Genomic DNA, 21,186 nt, shown 5'->3' with positions numbered 1-21,186 from the left:
ACTGTCGTACGGACGATAGCACACACGTGAAGTTGTGGCGGCCTCCCGAAGGCCGATAAGCGTCGTTAGGTCTGACGCGCGGCGTCCCGGAGACCCAGTCAACATCGATCTCCCTGTCTGGGCGGCAGACGCGGGTCTCATCCTGATTTCAGCTAGCAGTGCGCCCCAGCCGGGAGACATACGAAGGTGGAGGAAGATGAGTTTTGGGATGTGGGTGCCACCACACTTCACCGTAAGAAAAATTTCAAAATAGAGCAGTAACTTCCATAGAAAAATGTACCTAATTATTAATCCAGTAGGTCATCTAAGGACAATGAAACAAGAAATCGGCAGCCTCTGAAATGTTCAAAGCACTCCATTCGCCAGCACAAACACATTGCTCATATAGCAGTGGCGGGACATCTGACGGCCGTCTCTGGCCACGGCTGACTTCCTGAATACGGCGCCGACCGGCTATCGCAGCCGGCACCGGCACCGGCACGTCCTGATCAGAGGGCCGCGCGCCGCGAGACGCCGGTCCGCTCTGGCATGTGATTGCCTGTTCGCTGGATTGACGCATTTGATTGGCTTCTGAGGTCAGGCTGCTGCCTACCATTGGGTTATGTGTTACGGGTGGCTCGAACGGGGCTGGTAAGACCAGGAAGTGGGTTTTTGGAAATATGACTAGAGGTGAATGACACGGAAGAAACGAGAGAAATCGTGTGCAAAATTATAGATTTAGTTCACCCACAAAATTGCTGTACTTATAGGGTTATGCCACTCCAGACAATCAATTTAATGGCAGCTGGCAAGCATTCATGCATTGTAATGATATTGCATGGATCGAGAAATCATGTTCAAAATTATTAGATTTCACCAAGATACATGGCAGTGATAAATCATAATTCACGGGTCTCGCTTTACCGCTCTCGCTCCAGCTCTGGGCTGCAGGTATCTGTCTGGGAAAGGAAGGGGTAGGGTGAGCTGTGCCAGCCCGGCCCGGTTGGACAGCCTCTCAGCCCCGGGGTACGGACGGTCCGGCGGCACCGGCAGCTATTAGCTGTAATGGGCCGACAGCCGGTCCGTCCTGAGTCGACCTCCGAGCCGAGCTGCAGAGAGCCGCTGCAGCTCCCAGTGTCGAGCTGAGCACCTCGCTGCTAATCCCGCGAGCGTAGCTGGATTTACTAAAATGTTAAACCTTCACACGCGAACCGTACACGAAGCCTACATGGGAGAAGCCTATTTAGAATCGTGCGAGTTGCGTCACACCCTCCTGCCTTACTGTTTGCACAGCGCAGAGCGTGCTAACACTGGAGCACACAGCGCGCTGCAGGGACCTCTGTCGCAGCTCTCGGGTGGCACCGGAGCGCTCGGCCGCCGCGTACCGCCACACAATTTGTCTATTTACGCTGTACCCTCGGGACGTCGTGCCGCGACTCACCCAGTGTCAACAGGGCGACGGTAGCGGAGAGGGAGAGGGAGAAGGGAGAAGGGAGAGGGAGAGGGAGAGGGAGAGGGAGAGGGAGGGAGGGAGGGAGGGAGGGAGGGAGGGAGGACGCACAGCCGGTTGACAAACACGACAAATGGGGGTGGCCCAGTCGCCAAGAGCGGCAAATTGGCAGCGGGAAGCACATTCCTTTACCTGTCATTTACCCAAGGACCAAGTGTATTACGCGTGGTGCCAGAAGTGTGCCTTTTTTACAGGGTATTTCAGGTATACAGTCGGCTGCTTTCGGGTACGATAAAATCGTGCCATTCTTGCTGATAGATGTGGCACTAATAAGGTGTCTTTCTGTTGTCGGTCGTGCCGGTAAAACTATCGTTCTCTTGCTTGCCCAGGAGGACAGTAGAACAGTGCCAATCAGCCTGCTGACGCCCGAGGCCAACCTGGTAAGGAGTCGGGTGCTCGCTCGTTATGTCTATCTGTGAGCCTTGACCTTCATGAATACAGCTGCACCCGCCGGCCACCCTGCTTACTCATTAGGCCTCTTACCCTGCTAACTGTGCTTACCCCATACCCATCAGGCTTGCCACCCCAGCTAACCCTGCATACCCTTACCCACGACGCCTGCCACCCCCGCAACCCTGCTTACCCTTACCCACCGGGTACATGTTTACCCTCCACCGTATTTACCCCTTTCCCGTCAGACCTGCCACCCAGCTAACCCTGAAGTGCTTACCCACTGCGCCTGTCACCCCGCTAGCCCTGCGCTGCCCGGCCAGCCGACCTCACGTCATTCCCAGCTGCCTCTGCTGCTGCTGCTCTGCTGGAAGGATATCGATCGTGCAGTCGATGACGCTTTTTGTCCACCCTGTGTCCCTGGCTGCAGCAGCTCCGAGCTTTGTTTAACAGAAACCCTGCAGACCTCGCCTTAATGTGTGGCTGCCCTCCGCTATGAAACGCTTGAACCTAACCAGCAAATACTTATGCCATTTAACCAGCTGCTCGACCCTGCATCGCTTACCTTTTTAACGGCGTAATTGAGGTATCATGTTACTGAACTTGCACGTCTTCGTCCCCTTCATTTACTTTCGAAACTTCATTGTGCTCATTCCGCCCGCATGTGAATACTGTCCTTAACATCCCATCTGCCAGTGCCCTGAATAAATGGAATACGTGATGTCATTTACACACGTGACTGCATTTACAATCTGGCTTGAGCTGAATAATGCTTCGGGCTGTCGCTGTTGTTCATATAAGCATAGCAGTCACGCGATAACAAAAACAAATGCCTATCTACCTAACTTGTCTTGGGGCATTGGATATTTGCTTGCTCGTGCTGTACACTGTGTAGCATTGATCCGACCATGATTCCCAAGAAAAGTCCGATTCTGGGCATCTTACAGGAAGATTAACCTAGCACATGTCCACACAGCTCAGCATAATTTCCAGTTACGTTCTAGGCCATCCATGTCCAACGATTTGCTCATCCCCCGATCGCCATGGTCACATCAGCACCTTCATCATGCCAAGTCTTCGATTTCCAGAGCTCATACCGAGACATAGCTGGTACTTTTTCCGTGCCATTTCCCGTCCAGCATCCCGTGCCATCTCTGGTGCCAGTGCGGCCCGGCGAGGGGATGGGATCGCGCCGTCCTCCCCGGGACAGCCTGCCTAATGAAGCCCAGTATCGATCACACCCGGCGCCGGAACTGTGCCGGAAGTCGGCCGGAAGTGGGGCCGGAAGTAGCACCAGAAGTGACGCGGGAAGAGGCGCCCGCCGCCGGCGACCCGTTCGTTGGCTGTACGCGGAGGCACCCCGACCCGCCGAAATCTCCACCCCACGACTAGCCATAGCCTGTTTCATACCCTCTGTCTACGGCGCGGCGCGAGGAAAACAGCGGCCCCGATTTACGACTCCGCCGCGGGGCCGGAGCGCCGCAGACGGCCGACTCTCAGTCCGGAAATTGAACCGCTCTCGGCTGACAGGCCTGGAGGGCCGGCCGCGCGGACGGCTGATCCGGCACCGTGATACAGCGGCCAGTATCGCCAGAGGTGCCATCGCGCACAGAAGCGATCATTGATGTGTGGATGATCATCGGTAAAGCAATGGTTGATCGTAGGGGTAATGGCTGTCACAGCTACTTTTGCCAAATTGTCAGGGAACTCAGATTTGTTTTTCAATAGAAAAACACAATTCTAACGAATAGTGTTTTAACTATTGACAACAAACCTTCGGTTATTTTTTTCTAATATGTTACGATCCCCCAAAAGCCTGGACATTCTCGTTATAACTATATGTTATGTTGGGTTTCTTTATGGTTATAAAAACATATGCTCATTCTTGCTAATGCCATGCGGCAATACAATTTTCTAGTGTTGCACTAGCCAAGCTAGCCAGCCACTAGCCATGTAAAATGTCATGCCACTGTCTTCATGTCAGGACTGATTCTAGCTACTCGAGCCGGAGCGTCAAGCTCAGCTCTGGCCAGCCGAGATGGCCGTGTATGCTGGTAGAAGCTGCGGCAGCTCCAACAAGGAATTTAAACACAGTTCACCGTAGCGACCACAGAGAGATGACTGTCCCTGTGGCTGCTCCCCGCCCCGCGACACGGATCATTGGATCAATAACAATGGAAGTCCGTCGACCGGTCACGTGCCCTCCGCGGGCCGCGCCGCCCTAAATCACGTGACAGACACGCCCGAGCCGCTCACATTGACGGCGTTTTTGCGATAGCTCGTGAGCAGCGAGCGCACGTGACCTATTCAAGGGGTCACCAGCTGCTCGCGGCATTCCCATTTCGGCATAACAACCATTCACCCCGCGTCTCGGCCCGCTTTGTTGATCGCCCACGTGACCGACGCAGGTCTACGTGATGGGCTGCGCCACGATCCTTCTCTGAGCACGTGACTGCAGCACCCCGGCATTTCCCGTCAGCGAGCGATCTTAGGCCGAGGTCATGTAAATCGAAACTCCAGTAGCTGAGTGATTATCCCTTCCTTACCACGGCCTCAGTGCCGCTGCTAATGTTCTATCTGACAATGCTTACCTCTTCCAGGAAGGACACGTGACGTGTGTCCTATCACATCACGTGACTGGCGGGCGTGACCAGCTCTGTCTGATTGCGTCCTGGGTGACCTATCACGTGACCTGTCCGTACCGTTTCGTGTCGTGACCCGGTACCGACTGTCAATCCGCCAGGTTCTGCCGACGTGGAGGGCCACACAGACGGGCTCGATAGCACTCAAGATCCGCACCAACGAGGAAGACGGGCTGATTCTGTTCAACAGAGGAGATCCCAACATGGTAGGAAATCAGCTTGTCTCCGCCGCGACCATTCCCGAGCTGATAAAGGCATGCGGTGCATGATTGTGGGCGTGGAGTAGTTGTGAAAGCTAGAATAACATGTTCGTTTCGTTCAAACAAATGACACATCTGTATCATATTTCCGACATATGCCGGGAAAACGAGCAGATATTTCCACAGCCCAGTAGTTGCCTACCAATGGACATATGTACCACGGGTGTAGCATGGTTCGTTAGCGTTGGCAAGACGGCGAATATACTATATCTGTAGCCACGCGATTTCTCCCCAAGCAGGTTATTAAGGACAGTGTTTTCAAATCAGTTACCCAGAGAGGATCAATGACCAAGCTGCCCATAGGAACAATGCATTCGGTGTTGTGTAGCGGCGTGTCTACGAGCAAAGCAAGTGAAGGAAATAACATCATCCGGAGATGATGGAATATATGGGCGCTGTTTGCTACTGAGAATCAGGCTCCCGCTCTATGAAGTCAGCAAGTCATCAGCGTTATAAATTCTGCTAGAACTATGAGTTGGTGCATTTGCAGCTGCAGTGATGGTCGGGTCAATACTGTTCGCAGATCATATCAACCCAACGACGCTACTGATGGCTTTTATGGTGAATAGACATACACAGATGCCCAATGCGGCAGCTTACCGCAAACTGGAAGTCTCCGGCCTAGTCTGGAAGAGAGCTTCAAAACATTTGATGTTCAAATAACCAAAATGGCGATCAATAGAATCTACTCCGGCCTAAGTCGGTTCAATTCATAGCCAGAAATCATTTTTCTTTCAATTGAACAGGAAGCTATATAACATAGCATCATTGAAGATATTACACAGTTAATATGCCATTTAATTCAAGATCAAATTTAGTCTCTCACATGCGAGATAATAATTCAGAATTGTTTGAGTAGTCAACGAAGTAAATTTATTTCTTCTCAGTCGTTCGAATACAAATTACAACATTCTACCAATAACAAACACGATCCAAGCAATCACAAGCTAATCTAAGAACCAGTAACAGTGGCCATTTGGGACTTCGTCAGGCGAAGGAGGTTCAATTTTGGGCCGAATAAGTAATAACTTGCCAAAAGGCGTCATAGTTCCTTTTTGTAGGTAATGCCACTGGATTGGCAGCACACTGTAAAAATTCCTAGACCATATATATGAAAGACATCAGACAATTGTTTGCAGGTCACAACACGCATATTGCATAATTCATAAGTGCCATACTGGAGCACGAGGCCACCCGCCCACAGCCCACGTGATTTCGCCTCTGATGACGTCATCCACAGCCAATGACGTCATTGGCTTCCGGCGTGATGAGGTTGCGTCTGGAGAGGAGGTAATCTGGCGGGAGGGAGCGCCCCGACTCTGCCCGCGTGTTTTGCTCGGTCCTGCTGAGCTGGGGCACACGCACCTACCAGTGAAAATGTTACGACTTCACTCGGGCTCCGACAATCAATAGCACATTAGGAAGCCTAATGTGCGTTTCATTTAAACCACGGGGAGTGGGAAAGCCCAGTTTTACTTTCACATTTGCCTCAAGAATTGTAGGACCTGTCGAAACAAAGTGGCTGCCCGGAGCCCTGTCGAAATCAATATCAGCTCTTAGCCTGAACGAATTGTCGCAACAAATCATCCGCAGCATGCACTATTAACACGGCGTGTCGGACGAGCCACTTTTCAGCAATAAATGGAAGAAAAATCTTTGCAATTTATCACCAGCTCAGTGTTATTACCAGCCGATCGGGTGGTCAGGCCTGTTCCGCATTGGCCGGCCGTAATAACACCAGCCGCGACCCTTTTTTGTCCATCCGCTCGGCGTGAGGGATAATGCTGTTGCTATGTTTTTCTCCGCGCTCCACCCGGCACGTCAGTCTGGTTTTCGTCCAATTTGCTGTGCCGCTCCCGTTGCCATTCAGGGCGCCATTTTGCTCGTCATTTTGCGCGCGCGCGCGTCCGCGCCATTCTGACTGCAACGCAGACGAGTCGACCTATGATGCCGTCTGGGATGGCTGTTCACTAGGGGTACCCATTTTTCCCGATTTTGGAAATTTGAGGGTGGGGGTGGTTTTTCCCATTATTTCGCGGCTCCTGATTCCAATGATGCCAAAAATATTGAAATCAAAGGTGGTTTAGGGGTCGCGAATTGAGATTGAAATTTGCGTATTTACCTAGAAATATGCCTATTTTACGCTGATAGTAAATCGCACCAAAGGCAAACTTTTTGTTTCGAAAGTCGGTTAGAGGGGTCATTGAGCGCTCCTTTTTCATCCACATCGATGTGCTCCATCACGTGGTTCCGGTTAAATGCCTTACTAGCGATCAATACAAGTCGATATTGCAACATTTGGTGAAAAGCGCCGTGATGTTTTGCTCCTGTTGTTGGTATCATTCTGGTCGGCGTGTAATCATTTTTTATATCTTCTGCCTTCATGTGACCTTTGGTGACCTTTGGTATTGGTGACCTTTGATGACCTGTGAGGTCAAACTTAAATATGACGTTTCAGTTGCCACATCTCAGTTCATGACAGGCTTTTTGTGTCCATACAATTAAAGTTTCCGCAAATTAGGTCAGGATACATCTCACAGGTTATGGCTCCGAATGGACTTCAAACCATGTAATTCAAAAACGATTAAACCATTTTGACCGTATACTTCCACAAGACACGCCGTCCTGATCGCTGACCACAGGCGGCGGAACGGGGAGGGCACCGGAGCACCGTGCCCCCCTTTGATTTTGGCATTTTAACATTAGCCCTAGGGGCGTTGCTTGGAAAGAATGGGACCAAAAGTCGGCAGTGCCCCCCTTAATTGAAGGCGTTCCACCGCTACTGTCGCTGACGGCTACGATGTAATACACGTATGAGACAAGGTAGAATAACTCTGGGTGTTCTACCCAAAAATATCAGCTTCTAATCCAAAAACATAAACTCCAAAGCGTCGATTCTTTCCATGCCTACCAACCATGTACCTACTATTCCATTTCTTCAGTGGGGATACGAGTACACGTCTTAAGTGTAAGAGGTTCCGATACAATGCACATTGCACATCATTTACGACTTTGCATTTTCGACCACGGGCGACTAGCCATGCGCTGATACGTGCATAGCTGATAAGTGACGAAGACCTTTCACTGCTCCTTGCACAGATCACTTGTGATCTGAGGTGATTGGCGTATGAATCTGAAGAACCTAATGAAGCAGAAGATTTTCATCCTGCATGGGCCGTATATGGTGGTAACCAGGACGCGGCGTCATATAAAAGAGTGTGCGTGCAGAGCTGAAGACGAGAACTAGGTCCGCCACCTAAGGTCCATAGCCCACCCAATGTGTCGGCCCCCAGGCAATGCCAGGAGTCAGTAAACGGATCTGCCTCGGAGTTGGCTGAGTCGTTTAGACTTGGCACCTTCCTAATTTCCAGCTTTAGCCAATGCCATTCGACTTCAGTTCAGCACCATTTGAGGGTTTGGACTGGGCATGTAGAGTGCAGCGTAAGGTCCGTTATCTTGCAAGGACGCTGCTGGCAGCGGCCATCACCAGGCACTAGTTCCATGACATGATATCTGCACCTGTCTCAAGTTAACAATATGTCAACAGTCTAAACAAAAGTCTGTATGTGGGTGTGGGTGTTTGTGGGAGAGGGGCAAAGCTACACTCATACAGCAGTCACCCAACGGCGCGGTGGTGTAAAGCTTGCGCCCCTCCCTCAGCCGTGTCTGCAACTCCGGGACTATAGGGGAGGTCGGCTAGCGAATTGGCAAAGGTCATGCATACCGGCATAGCTTCAGTGCTGTTTTCATCTCGTTAAAGATCTTCATGCCATATTTCCGTTACAATACGACACACGAGTTATATCGTCACATCCGTAACGGCTTTTAATGCCCCTCCCACCCAGATTGTGTCAATATTCATTGTTTACGTCCTGGGGTTCAGTCATTTCTTTTGCTGAATAAGACGACTCATTGAAAACTAAATGGTCCTAATGAGAAAGCTTCGATCACTGATTTGAGCCCTCTGACTACATAGCCAGTCGTTCTAAGAGTTACGGTCTTGTATATATGTAGGTACTAATGACGGTCTAAGCCACAGTGAGTGTAAATGAGCATATGCTGTTCATTGACCAAAATGATATTTTTGGTGCTCTCTTTTACCGCTGCACGTCGAATACCACTGCAACACAATCAGGCTTTGCGCATTTATATCCATTCATATGAAGTCATTTTTCCAAGTAAAATTAAAACTTCCAATGCAAGCTCGCGATCCCTAAAAGTGGTCTGATATCGTTATTTCTGTCACTGCTAGATCCAGAACGGAGCAAATAATGATAAAATCGACCCTAAACCGTTGGCATGGTAACTTTGTCCCAACATAAAATAATGTTAATTTGGTCGATTTTCCGCTAAAATTGACCTTTTCATTTTGAATACGTGACCTCTAGAAATAGTTTGGTTTCGTTATTTTTGGCACAGATGGAATCAGAATGGACCAAATAATGGGAAAATTGACTCCCACCTGTTAGCATGGTAACCTTGTTCCAAAATAAAATAGCATTAATTTGGTCGATTTTTCGCTAAAACTGGCATTTTCATTTTGAATTCGCGACCCCTAGAAATCGTTTAATTTCACTATTTTTGGCACAGATGGAATCAGAATAGACCAAATAATGGGAAAATCCACCCCCACCTAAAATTTGAAAAATTGACCCAAAAATGGGTACCCCTACTGTTCACCGTTAGAAAAGTTGTTGACGGCTTCTCACCGTTGGAGTTTCTCTAGCTCAGTCAGAAGGGGAGATAGGGGCCATTGCAGATTAAGATAGTGGTGTGATTTTGCCCCTTCTTGTACCTGAATTGTGGGTTTGATGCATCTCGTTTCAATTTTAGTGAAAGCGGAAACTGGTTGCAGATTAGATACAACCAGATGCATTTTAAGCTGATAAGTGCCGACATTTCCTTTCAGTGCAAATTTCAGTTCGACACATTTCCAGACCGACTAGGCTCGTATCAACTGCACCATTTAAAGTTCATCATGCATGCAAGCACGTATGTAACGAGCACTTTACTACCGTATAACTGCATAAATTAACGTTAAATGCACATTATCAATCCATCTAAAATTTCAATGGAAAACATTTTCGACTTCTGCCATCAAAAACCATGCCGCATTTCAAGGCATGAACGGTGGACGGCCTGGGCCACAGCAAGGTTTCAGTGTCGTGCGGTACAGCATAACTTCAGGCGCTCACTACTAGTGCCATCTATCGGCGAGAGCGCAAGTGGGACGCGCCGCTACAATCCGACCGATACGCGTCGGCATCTGCACGGTATAAATGCTTGAATAAGAGTAAGTACTGTTTGCTTAGCCATATGGGAACGCAGTGCGTCACGTGACCAAGGCGTCACGGAATCCTGATGATATGCTCCTGTTCAATGAACATGTCTCCATGCGCTAGATTGGTAGGTATGCATCCAAAGACCGAGTCCAAAGGCAAACGTATCATTGTAATGAACATAATAAATGCATAACTTCTCCGAGCTACACCTAGTCGAACATCCTGTTCAGAGTACTATAAGAATATTCTACAGCTGCATAGCTGGCCTCCAGAAGACACCCCCGCCTGACGCCTCCCCTCACCCCTCCCACCTTCCCCCGGCCGGCAGGACGACATGTTCGCCCTGGAGCTGCTGGCCGGCCACGTCTGGCTGCACGTCGACCTGGGCTCGGGCTCTGTGCGCGTGCGGGCCACCAAACGACGCGTCGACGACGGCCTCTGGCACCAGATCAGCGTCTCCCGGGACGGCCGCAAGGGGCGCGTCACCGTGGACGACACGTCGTCCGACTTTGTCACACCAGGTCAGTCGGTCTGGACTTCGCGCCCGGCCAGGTATTTGATGGTGAGTTGTGATGCACCGCCACGACAACGGCTTATAAAGTCGCGGCCAGTTGAAAAACTTTGAAGTTAACTTTACTTTGCATAGCGATGTTTCGATAATTATCTTCGGTGCATATAAAAAGAGTAAGACACCTCTAAGCGCCATTGTGGTTGCAGTAGCTTTGAACCCAGAGTGTATACTGCAAAAGCCTTCCACCTAGTTTTCTATCAACCAGCAGCCTTGATCCGAAACAGTGCAAACTAAGAACCACCAGAGTACCCACCGCCTCGGCAGAAGTGCGGTCTCTGGCGATCCATGCCACACTATACCCCGCCTTTCCTCCAAAGAGCGCCCCACAGCCGCCGGAGCACCGAATAAGGCCGACGGCAGGCGCCCTCGTAAACACTCAAGAGCCGCGGAGTACCCCCAAGCAACGGGGTTTGAGTACCTTCAAGCACTCCCGGGTGTCGGAAGAGCCACTATGTGGTCCCATGGTTAATATTGTGGCGTTACTGTTACCCACTCCGATGAACCGCAAATAATTAAAAGCAATTAATTGGCTAAGCCATATTGTATTGATAATTTGCATGGTAATTTATGGACTGTCTGTCGCTAGAAAGCACCCTCACTCCTTTATATGCCAGGTCAGCAATAAACAATCACTTTATAGTCGAAAAGTGGAACCGGAGACACCCCACCACACAGTCGCACATACATTACCGTGCAGCATTGATTCCCGGCAACCGCGTCCCCCTAACACCCCACTCCGGCCCGTTCCAGGCACGCACAACCGTCTGGACCTGGACGGGACGCTGTACGTGGGCGGTCTGGGTGCCGACTACGACCGGGTGCCGGTGCCGGCCCAGGTGTGGTCGGGCACGCGGAGAATAGGCTACGTCGGCTGCATGAGGGATCTGGTCATCAACGGCTCCGTCATCGGTTTGGCCACCTACGCGCGTCGCCAGGACAGCAGTGAGTTTATAGCGCCGACGAGACGCGATGAATGAACTATGCAGTGGCTAGTGTATGTCTCGTGCGATGTAGAACATACCTACTTGTCGCGGTCGGTAGTACAGAAGTTTGACACGTGCAGTGTCTTGGTCGCCAGCGTACAGACTGTGGGTTGAGTAAGGAGTTCATGGAAGGATATATTTGAATCTTTAAGTTTGGTTTCAAACTTAGGTACGCGTGCTGGTTACACTAAACGGATGTCACAAGTTGTATGCGAGTCAGTCGCTGCCTCGCGGGTAGCGGAAAACATGCAGCAGTTCAAGGAATACCACCCATGCATTTGCCCTTGAGTCGTCAATAGTTTGCTAACAGCTCTTGAAGCGTAACCAAATGGCTGTTTAACATGCGACCACGTCGGTCGTTTCCAATGCACCGTCTGCAAAGCTGAGGGCCTTTCAGTTCGAGCTCACACGACACGGTCGTCAGAGAGTGACCCTTGACCTCTGCCGGCCTGGCGCTCCGCGCGCGGCGCCGTGTCATCAGACGACTTTGCCGGCGACTTGATGTCCCGCTGTCTTGGCCATTCAATTTCCGGCCCAGTGAGTGGCACTGCGCTTAGTATGCAGTCTCAGCGCGATCGGAGGCCACTTGGTAGGCTGGCCGGACGCGATTCTCCGATATGACAAGCTTCACGGCTCGATTCGCATGCCACTGAGGGGGGTGACGCCCATCTGTGGCGACGACTTGTCGCCGAGAAAGGCCCGTCTGGGCGAGTGGAGTGGCCTGAGAACACGGCTTTGACGACGTGTTTCAACACAGCCACCTGAGGAGACGTCTTGGGTAGGGAAGCTGGATGGTGACGGTGTTTCAGCTTTTCTAAATACTCTTCTAGTAGGAATATCTCATCAGAAAACAAATATCCACGAATCAGGTTATACAAATAAGACCGCACTTTTATCACGCCAAGGGGTACAAAATAACCATATGTCACAGTAATATTCCAGATGTAACCGATAAGAATTATAAATGACAGATAACAGTAGAACTGTGTTCTGTAGAACTGTTCTGTAGAACTGTGTAACAGTAGAACTGTGTTCTACTGTTATCTATGTAAATGACAAAAAACAAGGTTGGTTCGTCATTAAATAACTGATGTCGATGATTAAAGAAGTAATTCATGACATGCTTTATTTCTCAGAGAAACTTAATCGATTTTCATAAATATAGTAGAGGTCGACATAGGTCACTGTTCTAATCCTGAAACTATGTGTCGCATGTGGTAGAAACATGTGTTCCATTCTGCCCAGACTGTAGCGTGACAGATGATTCACGGAGAACTTGTGGCACATAACTCCAAGTTATTACAATATTTACGGTGTCTGCCTACAGCTATTAGTCATTTTTAATCAACAATAACATGCTGATACAACTTTGGGTCTGTGAACATGTGCGCGCTAACCAATGACCAGTTGCGAGTCTTCAAACCACTATCGCCCCCCCCCCCCCCGCCCCGCTCCCACCGACAGAAGGATTGATTCTCATCTCCCTAGTCCCTCGCCCGCGCACAAGAGGATCGAATTTTACCACCCTCTTCCCTTTCCCGTCCACAGGATCAATTCTGACCATCCTCGCCCCTCGCTCTCCCTCAGAGAGGTCGATTCTGACCTCCCCCGCCCCTCTCCCGCCCACAGGAGGGTCGATTCTGACCGAGTGTCACTCGGGACCGCCGTCGTGTGACTCGCAGCCGTGTATGAACGGCGCACCCTGCTCCAATGGCTGGAACAGGTTCATGTGTGACTGCACCTTCACCAGCTTCACAGGAAAAACGTGCACTGAAGGTAAATAATAAATGACTGTAAATGGTAAGCAGTCAACAGAGTCATAATTACAAAGGAAAGTAAACATGACGTCATTGTCATTGTGCAAGAGCATCTCTCGCCATAACTTCATTGAGGTTGCGTCATATTTCTACTGCGATATTGTAGGTCTATGCTCGAGTCGTTTGATTGACGTTTTATATGGTACACCTCCGGATGGGAGTTGACTGAAGCTGATTACGACAGCCACATTCAGAGGCTTTTGTTCTGGTGTGCAAAAATCAAACATTTTTCATTATTTTCTCTCAGAGCATCAATTCGCAATCTTTCACCAAGTTTCATCTCGCTTCACTAAACTTAAAGAATTTTCTGTGCTGTGTAATATAGCAGCTCATCTGAATACAGACCGTCCCAAAGTTAAGCTTCATTTAAAAAGTTGGTCGCTGTAATTCTATCACGCCTTCGGCCGGGTCGCAGCCCTAGCCCAGTCAATTCCGTCCGGCCGAGAGGTCACGCAGGGACGCCGGGGCGGGTCACATGGTAAACGAGTCCCGCCTCCTGCCGCAGAGGCGACCACGGTCAGCTTCGACGGCACCCAGCACATGATCGTGCCGCTGCAGCGCGAACAGCACACCGAGGCAGACGACATCACGCTGCGCTTCAAGACACTGCGGCCGTCAGGTAAGCGGGTGGTGCAATGTCGTGACGTCCCCTTCACGATATGCGCTGACCAGCTGCAGCCGGGTGGCAGCTCATCCTGATGTAGCACATAGCAATGCGTTTAACGATCGAGTTTGTGCGGTTCAGAGGAATACTTTTAAGACAAAATAACTTATTTCATTGTTGCAACGCATTTCAACATTAGCTATTTATCGTTTTATTCAATCATACCATCCAAGCCAATGCCAAGTATCATATCATGAACCACTGGACTCCCTATGACGACGTCACTCGCCAACTCAATAAGTTCGGAAATCTGCCGATGGCCGCCGGTGCGCCAGGTCGTCAGGTTTCAGTCGCGCCCCACGACCCGGGTCATTAGCTGGCCGACCGGCTGCGGCTCGGCTGAGCGGGCCCCATTAGTGGCCCTGTCGCCGGTCGGCCGGACCGCGTGCTGTGCCGTTACACTGATAGTTGGACTCACTGACCGCACTTAGTGGGCTCGCGCCTGCCACTGCTAGTTTGAACGGGAATCTTCCGGTCACTGGGCGACAACAAATCTGAAAAGTTCGGAAATCAATTATTCGATCGATTTGCTAAAACCAAGCGAGGTTGATGAAAATGGCTTCGGATGTTGGATCCATCAACGAACCGATAGTTTCTATAGCCATTCAGTCATGAGAGCACGTCCGGCACTATTTTGCTTTACGCGCTCAATCATGGTGAGCCGTTTTATCTGCGGAGTTTTAGTGCTGACACAGCCGGGGTTTACGACCGGCCCGGTCGGCACCAGCTGTGCCCCCAGCACCATCGACTGGAGTGTGCTCCGAGAGAGAGGCAGATAACGAGCTGTGCTCCCGACCTCCCCGGGGCGGGGGGATGCGGGGGGAGGTAGTGGGGTAGCTGGGGCGTGGCAATGACCTCAGATGAGAGAATAAGTTATATTGTCGCGATCCGAAAATTACACAGCTCGAGGATTGGAAGATAACAACACCAAGGTGTCTTACAAAAACATAGTATGAGCAAGTTGATGAGAACGACCTTATAGCCGACAGGTCCCTCGGGTCTGCTCTTAATCACCCAGTGAGAAGACCTCACAGGCCCCGCCTCCTGCCCTTCATGCCTGCTGTTCGCTACCATGGTTGGTAACTCAAACTGTGTGAAGCTGGCGCTGGGGTTTGAGCAGCTCTCACTGGTCCCGCCTCATGTCGCTCAGGTATCGCAGGCCCAACCCTCAGGTCTCACAGGCCCCGCCCCTGTCCCTCAGGTCTCACAGTCTCCGCTCCTGTCCCTCAGATCTCACAGTCTCCACTCCTGTACCTGAGGTATCACAGGTGACACCCCTGTCCCTCAGGTCTGCTGTTCGCCACCACGGCCGGTAACTCGGACCGTGTGGAGCTGGCGCTAAGGTTGGCTGGGACAGGTCTCACAGTCTCCACTCCTGTACCTGAGGTATCACAGGTGACACCCCTGTCCCTCAGGTCTGCTGTTGGCCACCACGGCCGGTAACTCGGACCGTGTGGAGCTGGCGCTGAGATTGGCTGGACCAGGTCTCACAGACCCCTCCCCTGTCCCTCAGGTCTCACAGACCCCTCCCCTGATCTCAGGTCTCACGCAGTTCTCACAGGCCCCGGGTTCTCCTCAGGTCTGCTGTTGGCCACCACGGCCGGTAACTCGGACCGTGTGGAGCTGGCGCTAAGGTTGGCTGGACCAGGTCTCACAGACCCCTCCCCTGTCCCTCAAGTCTCACAGACCCCTCCCCTGTCCCTCAGGTCTCACAGACCCCTGCCCTGTCCCTCAGGTCTCACAGACCCCTTCCCTGCCCTCAGGTCTCACGCAGTTCTCACAGGCCCCGGGTTCTCCTCAGGTCTGCTGTTCGCCACCACGGCCGGTAACTCGGACCGTGTGGAGCTGGCGCTGAGCGGAGGAAGGATCCGGCTCTCCCTCCGCATTGAGGACACTTATAAGGTGAGTCGTCACCGCGCCACAGTCCTCACACAGTGGATTTGGGGGTGAATGGACGCTGGCGATACCAAAATGACTTAAAGAATGTATTTATGAGGAATCATTCTTAGTCCTCCTTCTGTCCTATTTTTAGAATGTTGGTAGCTTGCTTTGGCCTAGACACGAATTCTTCCCGTGGGTTATGAAGACATTCCAAGCATAATAGCGTAAAATGAAATTCCTGGCACAAATGAGTGGCTAAGATGATGTAGCACCGAATAATTCGTGTCCTTAAATCACTTTTTAAGCGCTTCAGCGATATCATACATCACCAAGACTTAATATTTTTTTAAGGATTATTCACGAGATAACTGACCGCAGAAAAGCAGCAGGAATAAGCTTATCGAAACACCTTTTCATTCAACACGTATAACAAAAAGTCTCAGAACGAATTACACAAGTCTAATAAGCGCAACGCTGGGTAACAGATGACACCCGTCATGCCAGAACATGACCGACGACTGGCACCGAAGACCAATGACCGCGAGGGTGTGGGAAAACGGGGGTCGAAAGTAACACGGTGCAGGGAGCTGTCGCCAGTCTCGATATTGATTTACTACCCTGTCAACTTCAGATATTTATTTGTTTGTCTTGCATGTTCTTTGTTCAAACTTGCAACGGATCAAACAGTACTCAGAAGCCCATAAGCAGCTTATAGGCATGTCATTCGTGCAATGGGGATTGAGACAAAATGACACGCTAATCCTCAATGGGCATAGTCATGTCAGAAATGTAATATTATCACAATGATTTGTTTCAAAATGCATTGCACCATACGTCCTGTCATGCGGGTAGCAAAAATAATAAACTCGAAAAACATGGTCATCACCCAACCGGCAGGATTATATGGGAACCAAAAGAGACCATACTATTATATTATATACCTAACTAAACTCGAACCAGTCCAGTGCATACCATACTACAAAGACCAACCTAGAAAGACGTGCTCATATAAGGCCACACCAGATCTGCCCCCAGACCAATACGGAGAAAATAAGACAGCGGTTCGCCAGCTCGACGGACCGCACCAGACCTCCCCCCCCGCCCTCTGCCGGGCGGCACGTGCCGGGGCTATGACCCCTGCCGGCCCCATCGATCCCGTTCCAGTCGTCGGCCGCTCCACTGTCGGCAATACCCCGAGGCGAAATGGCTGCGGTCAAACGGAGAGATTAGGATGAATCGATTCGCAGATGACCGAGATTGTAAGAGCCCTGCGCTTGTGCGCAAAAGTCTAAGCGGTATGAAATATGCTGATTAGTGTAATCAAGTCTGATAATGACGTCCTCTAATCCCTTTGCGAATGGTGTTTGCTGTCGTGGAGTGGACGGCCGATGGGTCACAATGACCGGTGGATGTGCGCTAATTCGTTTGTTTTCGTCGCATATAATCACGGATGATTGCATAGTACCGGTGATAGTGACTTATTTGCTGCATGCGACGCATTTCCAGTGTCCGGTTGTCTTTAAAAATATGAAAACATTATTTATGGTTTATTGGTAATTGGTATGTAACTTTTGTTTCTAGAATAGTTCTGAATTCTGATTATACGCGAAAAATACCAATATACGGAACAGGTAAAAAGTTACGTTTACTGTCGGCCATCTACAGTCGCGAGGCAGCAAGTCATCTGCTGAGCTGTTTACTACTGTATTTTCACGCCCACAGTTCTTGATGGTTCGTCAATTGTTTTGCTTGTCCAACATTTACATTTGACTGATTTCTCTTTCTTCTACAGCAATTTCACGAAGGCCAGTCACTCAACGATAACCAGTGGCATCGCGTGATGGTCAAACGGCGCAACCGAGACATTCAAATCTTCATCGACAACGAACAACCCAGAAACGGTAAGCTCCGTTCAGTTTCCAGCACAACATCCAACTCAGAGAACAGTCTGATCCTGTGTAGTTTTCCATTGTCCTTTTGTACACATCCATCCCCAATCCACACAGTCACGTTTCATTCCAACCCGTCTATAGCCCCCCCCCCCCCCCCCCACACACACCAATCCACTCTCTATAATCAGCCCCACACCGAGCCCTCTCTGTCGTCTGTTCGGGGCTCTGCGGTTGTTCTGGTGCACTGCAGACTAGTTAGTGGAAATATCCGCCGGACGAGGCTCTTGTATACGGCTGGCGCCTGCTGGCTAATTTGCATGAAATGGCGCTTTCGGCGCGGCTGGCGACTCGCCACCATCCGGCTTAAGTGCGTGGTTGCGCACAGTGCAAGCCTTCGCTGCCAAGAGGCATCAATGGGATAAATACTAGAAAGGGTTTGGGTGTTAGTTTATAAAAATGTGATTACGGTCATCGGATTCTTCTTTATAAAAGGTAATCGTTTTGGTCAATCACTTTTTAGCTTTTCTAGACAAGCTTTCGAACATAAAAGACGGCGAGCATTTCTGCATTTCTGGTTGGTTTTGTGATTTCCGAAGCCACGACAACACTGAATAGAGTTTCTCTATTTCCTTATTTACTTCACTTCGCCGCCCTCCTCCACCACTCATCCTCCTTCCACGATTCTCAAGGATCTCTTTTATCCAACCAACCGTCGTAACTGGAGCCGGAGGCTGGCCTCAAGCGCGATCGTTAAAGAATCTCGTCGCTGGTAATCATGCTACCGACGCTATCATAGTGGCACTTTTCCTCCATCCGCCGGCGGCGGTGTCCACCAGATACTTCGCGGGGGAAGCCGCCGCGGGCTTATCGCGGTGGTTTCTCAAAGTTTCTGGTGGTGATCTGCGCCATGAATAAACCATGGCACGGCTCTGCCATCTGCATCTCCGGCTGCCCCCCAGCCGGCGGCCGTCGGATCAGACAGCCGAGGGAACGTGGTGAGCTCAGTGGGTCCGGGAGACACCTCCGTCGGTCCAGGGAAGGATGGGAGACAGACGGTAATTTTTGCCCAAAATCGACACAACGGATACTCGCACGAATGAAATATATAATCTCGGACATTTAGATGAGAGAAGGTCGTGCCTTAAAATCTCGCATTTTAAGCGTGATACCCGAGAGGCGACCAATTTCTCCATCCGCCCGTCATATTTTTTTTTCTCGGGATTTGACCGGGCTCCGCGCACCGTGCTCCCAAAGTTGGGTCAACTTCATCTCACCTCCGAACAGTTCTGTCAGAACAGTAGCCAGAGTCGCCTCACAGCCGACAAAGTATCCGCTGCCGAACTCATAACGGCCACGCTTCAACTGACGCAGAAAACGCTGCGTTCCGCATGATTGAAGCACACGGGAGGGCAGGGAGGGTGGCGGAAGGGCGCAGGGCAGGGTTGTCACCGACCAGACTGTTTCATCAGGCGGTCGATGCGGCACCCACCCGAGTCACATCGCTCTCCAAGCAGTAATGTGCAGATTTAATATCGCATTTGTAACCGTGGGCGGCTGCAATAAAGATGGTTTAATGTTACCTTTGCTTCGACTCAATACTCGTAGAAAGCTCGGTAGAATCGTTGCAGAAAATATGAATGCTTACGACTCTCTTGATAACTATTTGGTAAAAATGAATGACATTCACTATAAATTACGCATTTAGTTAACATTTTCATGGCTATGAGGGGATCTCTCTCCCTCTCGTCTCCACTCATCGACAACTAGTGACGCTGCTCCCCTCCCCCTCTCTCCAACAGAGGCCCTGGAGCCGGGCGTGTCTCGGCTGCGCACCAAGTTCCTCTACATCGGCGCCGTCTCGCCGTCCTCGACGGGCGCGTTCGGAGCGCCGAATCTGGTGGGCCAGCTGCAGCACTTCTACCTGAACGGGCAGCCGGTGCTGGCCCTGGTGCGCCAGGGTCGTCTCAACGACACCCAGGGCGGCGCACGGTTCGGCCGCCGGCAGCCGGCGCTGCGCCGACCGGTCACCTTTCAGTCGCGCTACTCGTACGTGGCACTGCGCCAGCTGCGCGCACACACCACAGTCGACATCCACTTCCAGTTCCGCACCCGCGAACCCACCGGCCTGCTGCTCTATAACGGCGGCAGCGGACAGGACTTCATCGCTGTCGAGCTGGTGGACGGTCGGCTCTACTACGTGTTCAACCTGGGCGACGGCGCCGTCAGTGTCACCGACAACAACCAGTTCAGCGCGCTCAACGACTACAGCTGGCACTCGGTGGCCATCGGACGGCCCAACTCGCGCACACACACGCTGATGGTGGACGACCACACGTCCACCGTCACCAGCATCGGACTGAACGAGAACCTTAACCTCAAGGGCCGACTCTATATCGGTGAGACATGCGATACACTGGAGGGAAATGGGAGGGGAAATGCGCTGTGAGTTTGTGTTGCTTATAACCTCAACTCGGTGTTGTGCCCGCAGCAATGTTCTCTCTGTGTTAGGACGTAGTTATATCGTATGCCTCACTTTGATGCAAGAGTGAAAATCATTTCCCAATCACAATCATTTCCCACCCAAATACCTTCATAAACGTCACACGAGTGCCTATTTTGCGCTCCTGTTTTGAAGAGAAGGCGTTGACGTATTTTGATTACCCCGTTATGTGCTTTCTCAATGAGACCTTCACGTCTTTACGATGCCTCAATGGATCTACTGACAGGCGTGCTGGCACGACAATGAATCAGGCGGCACTAAAATAACGCCGAGAGTCGACCGACGTTCTTAACGACACCCTGAACGACTTTGTTGATCCGGCGCAGGGTCAAGGCTTTATCCTGTTTTCGCCGTGAATGGAGCGACTCATCCGCTGTCTTTTTGCAGCCGTGAAAACGTCCTACTGACGCCCCTGGCCACATCCACAGGCGGCGTTCCGACCGAAATGTACAGTCAACTCCCGCCGGAGATACAGTCGCACTTTGGCTACAAGGGCTGTCTGGCCAGTCTGACGCTGGGAGGAGAGACGCCCGACCTGGTGCGACACCCCATCATACCCAGCACGTCCGTGGTGGCCGGCTGCGTCGGTACGTACCGTGAAACCGGCTGGACGGGGCAGACGGACAGATTTATACTTCAGCCTTGACCTTTCAAAATGATCATATGTAACAACTAGCAATAGTGCAGAAACAGTCTTAGGGCATTCTCTCACGCAGTAAATGAATAAGGTCATACAACGCAAAGGCTCGCACCTATATTAAAAAACGTTATTTTTACATTTTTTTGAAAGAATGTTACCATTGAGTATCGAATGT

The 21,186-nt window shown here is 50.8% G+C and overlaps 1 protein-coding gene across 5 annotated transcripts in view; it reads left to right on the top strand.

Moving 5' to 3' along the window:
• LOC122369347 (neurexin-1-like) overlaps nt 1–21,186 on the top strand; it is a 64,667-nt gene that overhangs the window by 34,439 nt on the left and 9,042 nt on the right. For 4 of the 5 annotated variants that reach the window (XM_043344029.1, XM_043344025.1, XM_043344026.1 and 1 more), the window contains 10 exons: nt 1,819–1,869; nt 4,623–4,727; nt 10,392–10,584; nt 11,385–11,576; nt 13,247–13,393; nt 13,940–14,053; nt 15,900–16,000; nt 17,772–17,880; nt 19,671–20,267; nt 20,800–20,958. In XM_043344029.1, coding sequence (XP_043199964.1) covers nt 1,819–1,869; nt 4,623–4,727; nt 10,392–10,584; nt 11,385–11,576; nt 13,247–13,393; nt 13,940–14,053; nt 15,900–16,000; nt 17,772–17,880; nt 19,671–20,267; nt 20,800–20,958 — 1,768 coding nt within the window. The remainder of the gene's footprint in view (nt 1–1,818; nt 1,870–4,622; nt 4,728–10,391; nt 10,585–11,384; nt 11,577–13,246; nt 13,394–13,939; nt 14,054–15,899; nt 16,001–17,771; nt 17,881–19,670; nt 20,268–20,799; nt 20,959–21,186) is intronic. The other variant, XM_043344027.1, reaches the window with a different exon arrangement.

This window comes from Amphibalanus amphitrite, unplaced genomic scaffold (genome assembly GCF_019059575.1).
Source record: "Amphibalanus amphitrite isolate SeventyFive unplaced genomic scaffold, NRLGWU_Aamphi_draft 001027F_arrow, whole genome shotgun sequence".
Classification (NCBI taxonomy): Eukaryota; Metazoa; Arthropoda; class Thecostraca; order Balanomorpha; family Balanidae; genus Amphibalanus; species Amphibalanus amphitrite.
Note: the sequence above shows the minus strand (reverse complement) of the source record. Positions and strands in the feature narration are given on the sequence as shown.